Below are 15,722 nucleotides of genomic sequence, written 5' to 3' on the forward strand. Positions count from 1 at the left end.
ACTATTTATAAGTTGGTAGATAAAACATCAATTATCATGGATGATGTGATCACCCATTATATAAAGTTATTAAGATATTAAAACAAAAATACTTATTTTATAAAATTGTGTTAACTCATGCAACAAATTTCCCCAACAATAATGTATTTAACGTTTGTGAATAAACAGACTTGCAAATATATATATATATATATAAATATATATATATATATATATTTTAAAATAAGTATATATATGAGTACTACCTCTTCTTCAATATATATACCTATTGAATATATAAGGCTAGTAAAAGAGAACAAGGATACCTCAAGTTTGCTGTGTGATTGTATTTATTTTTTAAATTGCTCCTGAAAATCATTCACCTCTTTCAAGAGTTGCTCTTGCAGTGCCTGTTCACGCCCTTTTGCAGCAGCAAGTTTTTGTTTTGAATATAGAAATCGATCTTAAATTTCACCTCTCAACTTCTGTTAGGATTATAAATGAATTAGGGGATAGAAGCTTACACCAGTACACACACACACATATATGTATGAATGCATGTATTCACATATGCGTGCATGCAAGCATGGAGAAACTTAAATCAATTTCTCAAAGACAATTCAAAGAATTTCAATGGTGCATACAATGATATCTATTTAAAAAAATGAAAAAGAAAACTGCAAGTCATACCATTTAACTCATAAAGCATTTGCTCATGACTCATGTTACAGTATATAATGATAAATTAGAAAACATCATTCCAAACAAATTATTATATTTTCTATCATCTTTCTAAGATTACTTGCCTCTCGAGTACTATGAGATTAATACTTGCAACAGAGTGAACACTAAAGTAACGCAAAAACTGATAGAATTCAATTGAGGCAATCAACTAGGTCTACCTTTTTTAGGAAATACAGGTTTCAGAGTAAAAAATGTTGAGAAATATAGTGGAAGATTGGAGAGGATGGGAATGGGGAGGAGGGAAGAAATCGAGCGGGAGTAATCGTGAATGTGAAATGTGAAAATGCAAATTATGCAAGAAAACGAATTCCCATCCTCAAAATGCAAACGACGCCGTTTACGGCCACGTAAGACACGGTTCCGCACCGGCTCCCCAAACCAGTTGTAAGCAGAATTTTTGTATCACACATAATTAGTATCACCTTTTCTGTACCCAAAACAAAACGGAGACAGATATATCTATCTTCAACATCCGAGCTGGCAAGGTATCGGCCCATCGGGGCCCGCAGTCGAAAGATACTTTCTCAGACCAAAAAGGATAAGCATGTGGAGGCAGGGGATGCCACGTTTGAGACGGAGGAGTCCACGCTTGTCCACGTGTCAACCCTTGGAAGGACAACGTAGATCGCGTGAAACACCAACCTCTTATCAACAAAATCTTCAAATTAAAATCTCTCTCACTAATATTTCACCTTCATCTCTCTCTTTCTCTCTCAGAGAGCTGGTCAGCTTCAGACGCCAAAGCATGACCACCGTAGCTGCTGCTTTTGCTCTCTCATTGCCAATCTCTCTTTGTAGACCATCCAAGCTTAACACCAAGAAGGTACACATTTTTCATCTTATGCTTTGCCAAGTTTTTCTGGGTATGTGGTGAAAAAGATGAACAGCTTTTGTTGGTTGAATTTAAGCTTTTAAGAGTGGTCATAAGGTGCGAGGAGTATGATCTTTCACTTGTTTTGGTGAAAACATAACAATGAGGCACCCACTTGCTTAAAAAGAAATGTGCCTGGGCTGAACATAGAAGAGGTTTCGGTTTGACTCGTTGATTGGTTACTTCAGATGTGAATTAAGTTCTAATGCCCCCAATAACAAAAAAGATAGGGTTTTTGACCGGTTTATCTGCTAAATATATCTGGGAACTGCTAAAATCTGCAATAAAACTCGATTTAGTTAAGAGCTAATTCTAGGATTAGATAGATTACAGTTAACTCAGATTGTTGTGGGCTTGTTGAATCTCAGGGTGTCAAAGGAGGTTTAAGGGTGTTTGCTGTGTTTGGTGAAGAAGGAGGGATAGAGAAGAGAAGTTCTTGGGGACCGCTGTTTGATGTGGAAGATCCGAGGTCAAAGTTGCCGCAGTGCAAAGGGAAGTTCTTGGATGTGAACCAAGCCCTGGAGGTGGCTAGACTCGATATTCAATACTGTGATTGGAGGGCTCGACAAGATGTGCTCACAATCATGCTCCTTCACGAAAAGGTTTCTGACAGCTCTCCATTTTCTCAATCTCACTGGCTTAAAATCCATTCATCATTCCTTTCTGTGGGATTTGCTGAATTGATACTTCGGAGCTGAATTGATAAATCTTCTTTTTTATTTTTTAATAATTTAGGCAATTCTCATCCTTAATCATTGGCTGTAGGTTGTAGAAGTTCTAAATCCTCTAGCCCGGGATTTCAAGTCCATTGGCACGATGAAGAAGGATCTTGCGGAGTTGCAGGATGAATTAACTCAAGCTCACAGACAGGTGCTGAGATTATCACTAAATGAGATAATAACTTGTGACTAGATAATTTCATGCTTTTCTTGCGTGTCAGGACACTACTCATTAGCTTGCAAAGCATTTCACATTTTCATTGAAACATACCCTTCATTCTAGACGTCAGACTGATTATTAGATGTTGAAGGATTTTCCATTTCTATTCCATACAAACCCTTAAATCTGGACTATCTAACCAGTCGGTAGATAGTTTCTCTCCAAATCTAATATTGTAAGAACCTGGTATTGTGAAATCACCACTTATCCTAGAAGCTTAAACTGATGGGAAGAAGTAGATTTTATTTTATATCTTAACACTCCCCCCACGTGTGGGCCAGATTTTCCCTCAATGAGTGGGTCCAACACATGGAATATTTAATTAAATGGAATAAAGTGTACAGTCAAGGTTTGAATTCAGGACCTCTGCTTTGATATCATGTGAAATCACGGCTTATCCCAGAAGCTTAAGCTGATGGGAAGAGGTAGACTATATTTTATATCTTAACAGGTATCTAACCTACGAATAACAACAGGTTCACATATCTGAAGCAAGAGTTGCAACTGCTTTAGATAAACTAGCTTACATGGAAGAATTGGTGAATGATAGGCTGTTACAAGACAGAAATGCGACAGCATCAGAACAAACATCCCCATCTCCGAGTACATCTACACAAGCCACCAATGTCGTGCAGAGGCGGTTGCCACGTAAAAGCTTGAACGTGTCAGGTCCAGTTCAACCTTACCATCCCCGCTTGATGAATTTCTGGTATCCTGTTGCTTTCTCCGCTGATCTGAAGGATGATACCATGGTAAGAACTTCAAAATTTTTTATTCATTCTTCATGCATTAATGACTTCTATGAGCATTACCGGAAAAAAAAAATGGAAAAGATAATAAAAAAGCATCAGCTGGACACCAGTTACAGCACAGAAGGGTTGTCTTCCATTAAATAGAAGAGCAAAACAAAGAGCACAAAATTGGCATTGCAATCTTTGTCACCATTGCAGTAATATCGTCACTGTCATATGTGGCATGCTTAGATAATATGATTTGAGTTTTTTTTTCTTTTTGATTGTGCTACCTTTCTTTTTTCCCTTTTTTTTTTTTTGGGGGGGGGGGGGGGGGGGGGGTCATTGGAGAAGAGTCACCCAAATAAACCATCTTTGCCTTTTCCCAATCACTAATTGCGTGTATGCCATGCTATGAACACCTTATCACTTCTCTGTTTCAGGTTCCAATTGATTGTTTTGAGGAACAATGGGTTATCTTCCGTGGAAAAGATGGGAAACCAGGATGTGTCCGAAACACCTGTGCACATAGAGCATGCCCTCTTCACCTGGGTTCAGTAAATGAGGGTCGCATCCAATGTCCCTACCATGGTTAGTAAGAATCAGAAGAAATAATTAGAGTTTACATGGGCTGATGATAACTTTTATGTAAAATTCTAATAACATTGAGAACGTGTAGAAAACTAATCTTTGAAGTTTGTGATGGATGAATCAGGATGGGAGTACTCAACTGATGGAAAATGTGAGAAAATGCCATCTACACGATTACTTGATGTGAAGATAAAGTCATTGCCATGTTTTGAGCACGAGGGGATGATCTGGATTTGGCCAGGCAATGACCCTCCAACAGCCACCCTTCCTTCTTTACAACCTCCCCAGGATTCCAAGTCCATGCTGAGGTATGATACTGACATTCATGTCCTTCAAGTACTTGTGGAGGCAAGAAGCATGTGAATTAAGCTTGCATGATTGCATACAGGCTTCTTGGTTACAGGATTTAATAAAAGAACATGGGTCATCTTATTGCTTATATATCCTTTCCTATGCAGATTGTCATGGAGCTTCCAGTGGAACATGGGCTACTTCTAGATAATCTTTTGGATCTTGCGCATGCCCCTTTTACTCACACTTCTACCTTTGCAAAGGGATGGAGTGTTCCCAGGTTTGTTCCTCTTATTACTTGTATTCAATACAATCGCTTTTGCTGAGGTTATGAGAGATGAACGAGCGAATCTGAGGAGAATGGTTCATGTTCTCATGTTTGAGATTACCTCTTTTTACATAGGATTATAACTGAATATTATCCTTCTTTCCCCCCCTGTAGAAGTCAGGATGTATATTGGTAACCTAATGAATTGAGAACTTAACTTATGGAGAAAAATATAATTGAAGTGCTTTTTCACCTTTCAATTTTTAGATCGTATACAATTTTTCTTTTTCTTGCCATTGAGGGTCTATTCTGGCCAGAAAGTAGAGAACATTAGATGTAATGACTTCATTTCAATGTGGTTTTCAAATTCTCCATCAGCTATGTACTCCATAAGCCCTATTCGTTACTAGTATTAAAATTAAGTGGAACCGATGTTGACATAGTCTTCAATTTATATCTGAATGAAAGTTTCCAGTTAAAACTTACTCTCAGCAAAACTTTCTTCATGATTTCAGCTTGGTGAAATTTTTGACACCTGCATCTGGCCTCCAAGGATATTGGGACCCCTATCCAATAGATATGGAATTTCGGCCACCTTGTATGGTGCTATCAACCATAGGGATCTCAAAGCCTGGAAAACTTGGAGGCCGGAGTACCGACCAGTGTCCAACACACCTTCACCAACTTCATGTGTGCTTACCTTCATCCAGGCAGAAAACAAGGCTATTATACAGAATGTCACTTGATTTTGCTCCCCTGCTTAAGCACATTCCTTTCATGCAGTACCTGTGGAGGCATTTCGCGGAACAGGTAGAATAAAAATCAGATTTTCCTATATGGGTGCGTGAGAAAGTGTGGTGGGAATCCAAAGGGTATAAATTTCAGCTCTGCTAGTATAGCCTTTGGAGTTAGTAACAAATTACAATATCTTGCCAGCTGCTACTACTTTCTGACATTTATGTCCAAACGTTCTTGATGTCCCATTGTGACAGGTCTTGAATGAGGATCTGCGGCTTGTTCTTGGCCAGCAAGAGCGCATGATCAATGGCGCAAATGTCTGGAATTGGCCGGTGTCCTATGACAAGCTCGGGGTCAGGTACAGGCTATGGAGAAATGCTGTGGAACAAGGAGCTAAGCAACTACCATTCGAAAAACAAATGTAGAATCAGATTTGTTGATGGATTTTGTGGCTTGTGTTGATGCTGCTATGGAACTCAGTCTGCTGGTTCCACAGAAATCTCAGTGCAGAGAGTTGCAAGATGAGCACTGAATAGCTGACGGTTTTGTTGCAGTTTCACATGCCTTTGCTCTCTCAAAAATCCATCCCCATTGCGGAAATTGTTAATGATCAGAGGCAGAGAATAAACCGTTTACACTTAGAAACCCTTGTAAACTACCAGAAACTGTTTTTTTCCCCTTACGTGTGTACAGCCATCCATTTTTTTTTTCTTCTTCATTAATTCTCACCACTTGTTGGAGTGATGAAGATTTCTTTCTTCTGGCCTCAAGTCTGCGATAAGCCTCTTAACCAGTAAGCTGGAATATTAGTGTTTTGATAGTACATTGCTTTGTCCCAACGAAAATTCAACATCTCCATAGGTTTGTTATATAAATTTTCGATCGACTGTTTGTTAAAGAGAAAAGAATTGCATTGAATTTGAACACAAACAAAAAAATTATCATATTTTTATCCATTTTACAAAATTACAACCCATACTAAAATTCCAAGGTTGCACGGCTTAAAACCTTAATCTTCACCTCAACCGTTTACCCCAAGCCATTGAACACACCGGCCAAAAAAAAAAAAAAAAATTGCTCGCAGAGCAGAGCCACGCATGGGGCAAAAGCTGAAATCGAGCTCAACCGGCCGGTCTCAGAACCGGGATGTGGTGGTGGAGGCAACAGAGTATGGAGGAAAGAAGAGGATGCAATTTTTGGATAACATGAGGGATTCTTTTCCAAGACAAAGAAGAGCTTGGGAGCCTTCTCGGTTATGTTTATGAATAGTAGTGAAATTGTTTGAGTTAATATATTTTATTAGATTTTGAGAAATGAGAAAAAAATTGAATAAAAATATTATAAAATTAAAATATTGTTATAATATTATTTTTGTTTTAAGAATTGAAAAATTAGTATTATTTTTTGTATTTTATTTGGAAATTTGGATAAGTTATAATGATTAAATGAAAAAGTTAAAGATTTGAAATTGAAAAATATTTGTATTTAAGTGGTGTTTGGAAAGAAAATTATTATAATTTTTTTTTTATAAGTAAGGAAAGATAATATTAATCCACGTAAATAGACAGAGCTCGAGTGCACAGAGAGTATACAAAGAATTATGATAAATTTTAAGATGAGTTTCTCGAGCTTGTTTGGGAATAGAGATGGTTTTATCTCATTTAATCTCAAAATTTCTTATTCTAATTCATTCCTAAACATCATTCAAACACAAACACTTTTCAATTTCAAATATTCAATTTTTTCACTTAATTATTACAATTTTTCTAAACTTCCAAACAAAACACAAAAAACAATTGAACTTTTTCAAATCCTAAAACAAAAATATTCTAAAAATATTTTGACTTTATAATATTTTTATTCAAACTTTTTCTCTCTTTTCCCAAAACCTTATAAAATATCTTAACTCAAACAATTCACTATTATTCACAAACTATTTCACTACTATTCATAAATTTATCATTTCATCTCATTCTCCAAGCATTCCTAATTCTATCGCTCTTAAGAACATAGGGGGTAAAACGTTCAATTAAAAACACCAAGATAATTTAATTTTGAGACAAACCACAAGATCTAACTTTTGTATTTAACCCTATTCTTTTCTAATTTTTTTCTCTATACATGACTTTGCTTCATTCTTCCTTGAATCCTTTTAAAAAAATTTCTTGTTCACATTGAAGATGGGAGTGAAAACTCAAACGTAGGAGAAGCTACACTCATTTTTTTGCCCAAAGAGTGTATATGAGTTTAATATCCGTTCGGGGAAGTAACATATAACAGATAAAAGCCTTATCTCATTTGGTTCAAACTTACAGGATTTTTACACCCAGATCAGAAAGCATGTTTTCTTCACGACTGAAACTACTAGTTCCTGCCATGTTTAAACCTGGGTACTATGTACAACAATCTATCATTTACCTATATCCGAAGACATTCCAATGTTGATTCATACCGGCTTCCAGACTGTAAGCACCTCTTGGAACATCTCCAGCATCAGTTCCCTATCTGCATGCCTGAAAAAGTTATCAACTTCATCTCTAACATCATATATCTTGCCAAAATCAAACAAGTACATCAAGCATCCTTTCTTCAACTTGTTCAACTGGTAAAGCCAAGCCTCTTGCAGCCTCTCAAGCACATTCCCTGAGTTAATGTCTTCCAAGAGGCCTTCCTCGCAGGCCTCTTTAAGGTGAACAATGCCATACTTGTTGGCTGCCCCTAGTAATGTCAGCCTGTGCTTCCAGAAATCTTCTTGTTTTATGGTTCCATACAAGTAATTGAGAAGGGCCATGCAAGATTCTCGTGACATGTCTTCAATGTAGATAGTAGAGGATTCTTTTTCCTTGGGGTTGTGATGAAACATGCTCTGAAACACAGGAGAACTTGCAGACAAAATTGCCTTGTGAGCTCTTAGAGTGCCGTCAACAGTGTTAATGGTGAGATCAGAATGGATGGCCTCGTCAAGCATACGAGAAAGACACTGAAGACTATTTTGGGCTGACGAAGACTGCATCATCTGATCACTGGGCCATACAGAACAGGCTTCTCCACCCTGAGTTTCAGAGTGCAAAGACCAATAATTAATGAAGTGAAGGTATAGCAACTTTTAGAGAAACTAACACTTGGAATTTGTGTTGGATGCTTGAATTCCTTGATGTGTGTGTGTTTTCAAGAGAGTTTTCAGTTAAAACGTATTTTCTTTCTAAAAGTCAATTGCTCATAGAGGAACCAGATCCACACTGCAAATGAGTAAATTCGGCTTTCTCCTAATTTCAACCTTCCACTGCTACAGACTTTTTCCCCACTAAATGCTACTACATACATTTGAATGCATTCATATTAAAAACAAAAGTTTCCAAAAGATGTCATATAAAATGATTTGTCTCTAAAACACATTCCACAAACCAACATCGCAGCACCTCAGATAAGACCATGGAAAGGTACTTACGTCCAAAGGGCAGATCTTCAGGTCCAGAAACTCAACATCAATGATGAAGCGACCGTGGAAGGCGGAATCAACAGACCAAACAAAGTCTTCATATGTCCGAAGCAGTCTCTCATGAACTGCAGTATAATGCATTACAGAGTTATGTAGTTCAAAACAATCAGCTGCTCATATGGAAAACATATCACCATGTTGGTGCTTCAATTGAGATACATGAATATAATGTGATTTTTGCACAAGAAATTCAAATGATTGCAAGGCATTCAACCCACTTTTGTAAGGACAAATAATTCTGGTTGGCATATTTTTGTATCTTAAATCATAGCCATATCTAGTACAGCCCTCTTTGCAAGAAGATGGCAATCAGCCACAAGAAGCCACCTCTTACAATGTGTTTTTCTTATTTTTCCTGGTTGGATTAAGGCACATACATTGATGCCTTGCCACATAAAAGTCTCACTGTTCCACATTATTCATGCAAATTTTTAGTGTCGCAGTGCTTCCTAGCCCGACAGAGTTGGGTTTGAGAGTTAAAAATTTATGTAGTTGGCCACAAGAATCAAACAGATATTACATTTTTATTTAAGAAAAACTCTACTCTCTTGGAAAACTGTCATTCTCATATACATTTGTTTTTTGTCACCCCCCCCCCCCCCCCCCTCCCCATAATCGCAAAACTTAAATAGGGATGCCATTACATGTATTTCTGGAGAATATATTAATCAGGCACATATTTCCTTAAATTTTTTTTCATAAAAAACAAGCAGATTCTTATATCTCACCATCAAATCTAAACCCCATCCCCATGGAAGTATTTTTTCCAAGCTATAACCACGCAGGCATACATACACAAAAAGGTCACGCAACTAATCATTTCTTGAAAATACGGATTGGTTTCTCGATATGTTGGAAAAACAAGGATGGAGTTGTGCTAAATTTTCACTAGTAATGGAATATGTCGTCCATAATAATAACAAGAGTGAGTGAACATAACATTCTCGGATCTCTACGTGTTATATTCGGGTCTCACTTGGAGAGGGTCCTTGTCCCACTTGGAGACGCACCCTGTGCTTCTCTCCCTAACAAGTATCCCCGTCATATTGCAATGCAAAATCGTTACATACTATTAAGAACAAACATCTTCATCGTCGCAATTAGTAGCCCATATAAGCGTTCACCTTGCTTCTCAGGGAAAATTGCTAAAAAAAAATTCTTATAGACGAACAACTCAACCTCATAAGACTCCAAATAGATTCCCCATCTACCCAAAAAACATATACGATATAACAAGTAACAGAGAGAAACGCATACTGGGGGAGATGTACAGCATGCGGTTAGCGCCGGTCTTAGAGACTCGGAGGACAAAGCGAGCAAGCGGAGGCTGCTCCTTGGAGAGCCGTGAGGGCTCTGGAAATAGTCGAACGTAGAGTAGTCGATTCTTCTCTATGGATAACTGCCTGCGAAACCATCACGAAAAGATAAAGAAACGGCGTTGCAAGATTCAAATGAAATATACCCAAATATACATGCAACAGAGAAAGAGGGGGAAAGGTTACCAGTTCCAGATTCCGATTTTGAAAGGATCGGATTTTTTGAAAGAGCAGGGGCTGAAGTTCTCGATTTTCCATTGCGCTAGTCTTGAGATCGTCTCCACTTTGGTATCGGCCATCTTAACTCTCTCTCTCTCTCTCTCTCCCTCCCTCCCTCTGAGCTCATGCAGCTTTGTTGGACGATTTGAATTGGATTGAAATCTGTGGAATTAAAATTTTTGGCAAAAAAAATAAATAAATAAACCTTCCTCAATTCGAAACACCCAACGCGTTTAGATTTCAAAATCATATCTTTCTATTTAACTTATTATTATAAATTTTTTATTTTTCACATAAAATATAATAAATAATTTAATTTTTTTAAATTTTAAAATAATAATACTATTAAAAACAATATTTTATTTAACTTCTAATTTTCATCTCAACTCACTACACCTAAAAAAGTAAACTTTAAAGCCCATTTTGGATACATAAAATCATCTCATCTCATCTAATTTCATCTCATTATAACAAATTTTTTAAATTTTCACATAAAATATAATAAACAATTTAACTTTTTCAAATCATAAAATAAAATTATATCAAAAAATGATTTTCTAATATTATTTTATTTAATTTTCAACAAAACATCTTATCTCATCTCATTTAAACTATGTAACTAAACTTTGATATTGCCACATTTCATTTATGAATAATGATATGGTTACTACCCTCCTATTACACATTTACCACTCTTTTTGTTTTTGATTTTTTTTAATTTTTTAATTTTACTTAATGATTAAGAAATTGATTATTAATAAAATTATATATTTTTTTAATTTTTCGTAATAATTAAGAATGTCAAAAAAATACTTAAAATAAAATAATAATAAAATAAAAAATTTCAAACACACTATAAGTAGTAAATAGGTTATAAGAAGGAGTAACTCTACCATTTCCTTTAATCTAATAATAACTTTTTATTGGAAGTTAAAAGGTCAAAATTACTTTTACATTATTTTTATTTATTTGCTCTTTATTGAGATTTATGTTATTTAAAATCTCAGTAAAAGTTTAAAAATATATTTTTTTTATATTAATTAAGTTTAGTTTGAATAGTAAGATGAGATGAATTAATTTTAAATAAAAGTTAAATAAAATATTATTAGAATATTCTTTTTTAATATTATTATTGTTTTGTAATTTAAAAAAGTTGTTTTGTTTATTATATTTTATGTTATAATTTGAAAAAATTATAATAATGAGATGAAACATTTTTAATATCGAAACGGACCTTAATGTTGATAAACTTTCCTCCTTTTGAAGTCAACAATATAACTATGAGAAACGCTGCAAGACGGTCGGGTTATTAAAGGTAGAAGAGCAGTCTTCCATTGAGACGATGACACTTAAGGAAAAACAAACTAGACTAATTAGAACTCACCACATAGAATCAAAATACGTAAGACCAAGCTCTTCCTCATTTCATCTCTCCAAGCCTCTTCCCCATTTCATCTCCGTCTGGGTCGCCTTGCAACCCCTTCCAAAGCCTATCACAGACTATTAGTCATCTCCTTCACAAACTTGCAGCCCCTCTCATCTCCAGTCGACATGATGCCAGTATAAATCTAAAATGTTTTATATTTGGAAGAGCAGCACCCCACTTTTATCACTATCTTTAAAATATGCTACATAAACTAGGGCATAATACAGGCAGATGCCCCTGCAGCCACCCAAAACACAAAAACTTTAATTCAGAACTTTTTTTTTATTTTTATTAGAGGGATAGCCTTTGTGATGGGTACATATAGGGATTTTTTCCTTTTCTTTTTGCCTTTTCAACCGTTCATATGCATCACAACAATTCTAGTGGAGGATTTTAATGGAGGAGAAATAGGTCTTAAGCCATAGAGTGTATAAAGGAGAATTAAAAAAATGAGAAAGGATTATTCGTGAGAAAGAGGGGGCACGCAAGAGGCATTTGGGAGGAGGAGAAGAAGATGAGAGAGAGAGAGGACGTATCCAGATGAAGAGAGAGAGAGTGTGTGTGCGTGAGGGAGGGAGGGAGGGTCTGTATGAGTCTCTGATCATGGATATACAAGTACAGCCGGACCGCTTCCCAGCTTTTCTTGTAGTGTTTAGTCTACACTTATATACACATAATCAGAGACCTATATAGTCCTTTCCTCACACACTCTCTCTCTATCTATCTATCTTCATCTGGATTTCCTCTTTCTCTCTCATCTTCTTCTCTCTCCTCTTGAATGCCTCTTGCATGCCCCCCTCTCTCTCTTGAATAATCCTCTCTCATTTTCTTAATTATCCTTTATATACTCTATGGCTCAAGACCCATTTCTCCTCCATTAAAATCCACTAGAATTGTTATGATGCAAATGAACAGTCGAAAAGGTAAATAGAAAAGAAAAAAATTTCCCATACATACCCATCACAAAGGCTATCCCTCTAATCTCCAAACAAAAAAAAAAAAAATTATCTAAATTAAAATTTTTATGCTTTGGGTGGCTGTGGCTGCGGCTGCAGGGACATCTGCCTGTATTATGCCCTGGTTTATGCATTATATTCTAAACATAATAATAAAAGTGGGGTGCTACTTTTCCAGATATAAAGCATTTTAAATTTATGCTGGCATCATGTCGGCTGGAGATGAAAGGGGCTGCGACAGGCTCTGGAGATGAGAGAGGCTGCAAGTTTGTGAAGGAGATGACTCAGAGTTTGCGATAGCTCTGGAAGGGCTGCAAGCGACCCAGACGGAGACGAAATGAGGAAGAGGCTTGGAGAGATGAAATGAGGAAGATATTGGGCTTGCGTGTTGTGATTATGTGTGATGAGTTCTAATTAGTCTAATGTGTTTTTTTACTACGTGTCTCTGTCTCAATGGCCGCTCTTCTACCTTTAATAGCCTGTCCGTCCCGCAGCGTTTCTCTTCAGTTGAAAAGGAAAAAAACAGTACGTGTCACTGTTGACGCAAGAGAGATGGCAACCACAACCATGACCGGAGCGGGAGGGGCTGGCTCTGAGGCTCCAAAAATCGTGTGGAACGAGGCCAATCGCAGGTTTGAGACTGATGATAAGAAGGCGTACATAGAGTACGTGCTCAGAGACGATGGCAAAGTCATGGACTTGGTCCACACCTTCGTACCATCTTCCAAGAGAGGCTTAGGTTTGGCTTCCCACCTCTGCTTGGCTGCCTTCAACCACGCCAAATCCCACTCCATACCCATCATTCCTACCTGTTCTTACGTCTCGGTTAGTTCATCTCTTTCTCCCTTCCTGGGTTTGTCTCAGTTTTGCTCTTTTGCCGGTTTTCGTTCGTGGCTTTGAATTTGATTTCTCTTTCTCTCACTGGAGAAAATTGTTTGGTTGCACCTCTTTGTTTTTTGGGTTCCTGGGTCTAATGGCAGGTTTCTTTAATATTTGTTGGACATTTCTGGTAATGAATTCTTCTTTGTTTTGTAATTGCTTTGTCTTATTTGGGCTATCTCTGTGTACTTTAGGTTTGTGTATTGTTATGCGTATTTTGATAATCATAGGTTCTACCTTTGGCCCCAGAAGAAAAGAAAAGGGAAGTTTTGTGGATATTTTTTTTTCTTTGGAATTTGGATAAAGCTCCGGAAAATAGTATATATAGTTAAGAGCCCTAAGAACAGAACTAGTTTGGGTACTATCACTACTGTCCACCCAAAGCATTCTGGGAAGTTAGATGCTTAATAATTTTGGCATTGATATTGATGCTGTTAGAACGAATTAATCATGGTAATGTAAAAGATGGTCTTTGTATTCTATTCAGAAAGGAGAGGGCTGCCGTTTTTTGATGGCCAGGATAAAGCTGAAGTCACTTTTTTGATAAGTCAAAGCTTAAGTCACTTACTCCAAATGTAATGAGAAGTGGGCAAAGGTTAACAAGACCTCTCTTTCCTCTTAGTGACACACTGCATCAATGCCCGGATATAGTTAAAAGTGGATTGATAATGAACGGGTGTGGGTAAAGAAGCTTAGTTCAAGATAATATGTTTCGGTTAATTACATTGTTTACTTGTTTGATCCAGTTGATTCTGGTAGAATGCGTTGCTGATTGATTTTTGTTTCATTAGCATTTGCCACTGTGAGCATCATCTCTAGAAAAACATTCCTTTCAATTTATATACATGATGCTCAGTAACTTTGTCATATTAGGATCGACAAACAAGATATACTGATGGAAACATTATAGAGTGAATCGAAATCAAGACATAGAGCTGGCTGCATAAATCAAGGGACATGATCCTTGTAGTTTTCCTACTTTTTTTTCTCATGTACATGCTGCATATCTCCTTAAGATTTCTCTTGTAATCAATACACTAATATATAAATATAAACAGACCTCTTCTCGACGAATACAGGGTGAGATTGTGTGAAGGAGTCATTTTTATTCAAATATTGTCACTCTGTGATAATGTTTACTGGAATTGCCTAGGCAGTTCCTTGAATTAATGCATGCTTCTTCTTTCTTTTTGTTGATTTTTTTTTTTTATCCCATGACAGGACACTTTTCTTCCGCGAACCCCTCATGGAATTCTGTTTTGTACTCGCATGGTGTCAAAGCTGATAAGGAACAAGTTCTACTCTTTGATGAGTAGTTGAGGAAAATGTTCTGTACTTTGTAAACTGACCTAAGCGCATGTTCATGTTCTTGTGCTTCCATATTTCTTAATGTAAAGGGGTAGGTAGAAGTGTTTCTCTGCTTTACATTTCAATAATAATAACATTTGAAGCTGTTCTAAGCAGGTAACCAACTGAAAGTTGCTACTTAGCTTTCCTGTTTTAAGTTTACCCCCCCCCCCCCCCCCCCCCCCCCCCCCCCCCCCCCCCCCCCCCCCCCCCCCCCCCCCCCCCCCCGAAAATAATAACACAGTTTCATTTTGTTTATATTTGGTTTGTGATTATTAAAGAGTGATATGATTGTAAGATGCATATAGCTACTACACAGACCGATTCATTTCTCGACAAAATTCTATTTAATTAGAGTAATGTTCTTCTTCATCCTAATCATTGTCACACCAAGTTGCACTTGGTGATTTGACACAATTCATGTAGGTGTTAATTACGCGGTTGATAGAAGAAGCCACTTGAAATGTGACCGGATGACAAAATTCAAGATGAAGAGTAGCATCTCTCATTTATTATAAAAGACATGTCACCCACAATAAGTTTGTGATTTTTCAAATTGGACATAACATCGGCTTTCAAATTTGACACACAGCTGATAACTTCTATTATCGCAACAAGATAATTGAGAAGAGAAGGGACATGAAAATGCTTGATGAATTCATGTTCTGCCATATTTTACAGCTAATGCCTCAGATTTTTATTTTGGGTCCTCTTTCCTGTTGGATGAGCTAAACATGATCAAATCTTGGCCAAAGACGATATGTGATGGTACTAAATCTTGCTCAAAGACGATACCTTGATCACCTATTCCAGATTTGGGAAGCGCTTTGCAGCAGTTTTTCTTTTGGAGAAATTTGAAGCAATTCTCATGACTAAAACCATGAAATCTCCACTGCTAGTTTCAATGAAAAATCAAGCCGAGATCATT

At 36.9% G+C, this 15,722-nt stretch overlaps 3 protein-coding genes across 3 annotated transcripts; 2 read left to right on the forward strand and 1 right to left on the reverse strand.

Moving 5' to 3' along the window:
* The first annotated feature begins 1,385 nt into the window (after positions 1-1,385).
* Positions 1,386-5,975, forward strand: LOC121257681 (chlorophyllide a oxygenase, chloroplastic-like). Its single transcript, XM_041158832.1, is given in 10 exon segments — positions 1,386-1,546; positions 1,963-2,196; positions 2,360-2,464; positions 3,010-3,285; positions 3,708-3,855; positions 3,980-4,138; positions 4,141-4,163; positions 4,314-4,426; positions 4,930-5,224; positions 5,407-5,975. Coding segments are annotated over 10 exon segments (1,602 nt in total). The 5' UTR covers positions 1,386-1,468; the 3' UTR covers positions 5,578-5,975.
* Positions 5,976-7,353: 1,378 nt separating this feature from the next.
* Positions 7,354-10,416, reverse strand: LOC121257682 (BTB/POZ domain-containing protein At1g21780-like). The gene is made up of 4 exons (XM_041158833.1): positions 10,154-10,416; positions 9,909-10,054; positions 8,601-8,716; positions 7,354-8,204 (listed from the first exon to the last, which is right to left on the reverse strand). Exons 1-4 carry the CDS (start codon positions 10,264-10,266, stop codon positions 7,599-7,601), a joined length of 981 nt encoding a protein of 326 aa, XP_041014767.1. The 5' UTR covers positions 10,267-10,416; the 3' UTR covers positions 7,354-7,598.
* Positions 10,417-13,041: 2,625 nt separating this feature from the next.
* Positions 13,042-14,965, forward strand: LOC121257684 (acetyltransferase At1g77540-like). Its single transcript, XM_041158838.1, is given in 3 exon segments — positions 13,042-13,393; positions 14,669-14,681; positions 14,684-14,965. Coding segments are annotated over 3 exon segments (366 nt in total). The 5' UTR covers positions 13,042-13,120; the 3' UTR covers positions 14,764-14,965.
* The last annotated feature ends 757 nt before the right edge of the window (positions 14,966-15,722 follow it).

This window comes from Juglans microcarpa x Juglans regia, chromosome 3S (genome assembly GCF_004785595.1).
Source record: "Juglans microcarpa x Juglans regia isolate MS1-56 chromosome 3S, Jm3101_v1.0, whole genome shotgun sequence".
NCBI lineage: Eukaryota > Viridiplantae > Streptophyta > Magnoliopsida > Fagales > Juglandaceae > Juglans > Juglans microcarpa x Juglans regia.

Coding starts and splice junctions, on each gene's coding strand:
- LOC121257682 (XM_041158833.1), bottom strand. CDS start 10,266: ATGGCCGATACCAAAGTGGAGACGATCTCAAGACTAGCGCAATGGAAA. Junction 10,055..10,153: donor AAAATCGGAATCTGGAACTG/GTAACCTTTCCC, acceptor ATGGTTTCGCAG/GCAGTTATCCATAGAGAAGA. Junction 8,205..8,600: donor TGAAGATCTGCCCTTTGGAC/GTAAGTACCTTT, acceptor TCTGAAACTCAG/GGTGGAGAAGCCTGTTCTGT.